Here is a 1,618-nt window from a genome sequence, read left to right as displayed (position 1 = left end):
GTTTATAAACTATGACTTTTATAAATGTATGAATCTTATGATGAAAAACTGACTTTGAAAAATAAATCTGTTCTTTTTATCTTATAAACGGCAAACAAATAAAACAAAAATATTGGTGCTAAGTTTTGACCATACCTGAGCTTTCTAGGTTTCGTTCTTGGAGCAGATCAGGATCTGATCAGGAAGTAATGATCCGTGTCGTTCCTCCCTCCAGGCTATCCGGTGCTCAGGAATAAAATAGAGTTTTCTTCAGAGGGAAAAGCAGCCAACAAGGAAGACTGGAACAAATTCCTCATGGCTACGAAGGTGAGAGCAGACTCCAAAAAAAAAAACTAAAATACTTTATAGTTTAACCCAATCTGCTCCTGTTGTAACAGAAGATAAATGTGATGTCATCAATGTGATGTCATCAATGTGATGTCATCAATGTGCGACGGTAAAACAGCAAGCTGGTCAGACATGCTTAGATACGATATGTCAATTAGAAATAATCCATATGTACCGTATATATAATTAATAAAATGACCAAAAATAGAGATTTAGCTGCAGGTTTTTACCACTAGATGTCACTAAATTCTTCATTGAGCTCCTTTAACCAGCTTTTATTAGTTAAAGATTTGATTAAAAATGTTTTATTCCRTTACCCCAGTGTTTGTGTGTTTGTATGTATTATTTGTTTGTRGTGTTGCTGTTCTCCTGCAGACCACTCACAGTCCGGAGTGTCAGGACGTCCTGCAGTTCATCAGTCAGTGGTGCGGGGGTCTCCCAGCCTCTGGTTTCTCCTTCCACTGACGGGAACGTCTTCGAGCTTCGGTTCTGTAACGTTTTTATTCAACGACACGCTTCCGTCTTCATCAGCTGACATGTTTTACAACATCTGTAAGAGTTTAGTTTCTCTCACAGCACTTTGATTATTACAACGCTTTTAATCAAAATCAGTGATTTTAGCGAAAGAAAGCCCAAAATGTTATGAGTTAAGTTAAAAATCTATGAAAGCTGTGAGCAAATTTTGGGGAGGTTCTATAAAAATCACAGGTTAATGTTGGGTTTGGAGCTTTTCTCACAGGAAACAGAGGAATTAAAAAAAAKCTGTTTCCTTTCTCCATCACCGTTCATCGCTGATGGTTTCTGAACTTTTTAACCTTGTAAAACTTTGCTGACCTTCCTGTTCTTAGACTGAACCTTCACTGATATTCCTGTGAATGTTTCTAAAGRCAGTAATGCCTTCACTCTGTCTAAAATGTATTTTATTTATTAAAGCTCCAATAAAAAAATAGTTTTCAAACATTTTTTCTGCCATTTTCTTCACCATATTAGTGTTTCTGTCAGTGATAATCTGATTTATTAAAGTAATTATTGAAGTAATTGTTGGTTTACTTTGAAAAAAGGACAATAAAATTCAGTTTATATATAAAACATGACTGAATGTTTGCCTACAACTGATTAACTGTTGGACTCATTCATGACAGCTGCAGATAATTAACTTTAATAAACACAAAAAATAGATTTATCTCTGGCAGTTTTATAGATATTAATTTAAAATGTTACGTGGCTGTAGCTGTGAGTGATTTCTTTTTAGTTTTCCACATGAAGCACAATTAACTGACCCAAAATATGA

The 1,618-nt window shown here is 34.9% G+C and overlaps 1 protein-coding gene across 1 annotated transcript in view; it reads left to right on the top strand.

Annotated features, from left to right (window-relative positions):
- ift172 (intraflagellar transport 172) overlaps window positions 1–1,289 on the top strand; it is a gene marked incomplete in the record, with an annotated part of 65,169 nt that extends 63,880 nt beyond the window's left edge. Inside the window, 2 exon segments of the mRNA XM_014025942.1 lie at window positions 215–306; window positions 703–1,289. Coding sequence (XP_013881396.1) covers window positions 215–306; window positions 703–792 — 182 coding nt within the window.
- Between the last annotated feature and the right edge of the window lie 329 nt (window positions 1,290–1,618).

This window comes from Austrofundulus limnaeus, unplaced genomic scaffold (assembly GCF_001266775.1).
Source record: "Austrofundulus limnaeus strain Quisiro unplaced genomic scaffold, Austrofundulus_limnaeus-1.0 Scaffold511, whole genome shotgun sequence".
NCBI lineage: Eukaryota > Metazoa > Chordata > Actinopteri > Cyprinodontiformes > Rivulidae > Austrofundulus > Austrofundulus limnaeus.
The sequence above is the reverse complement of the archived record's forward strand: the minus strand, read 5'-3'. Positions and strand labels throughout refer to the sequence as shown.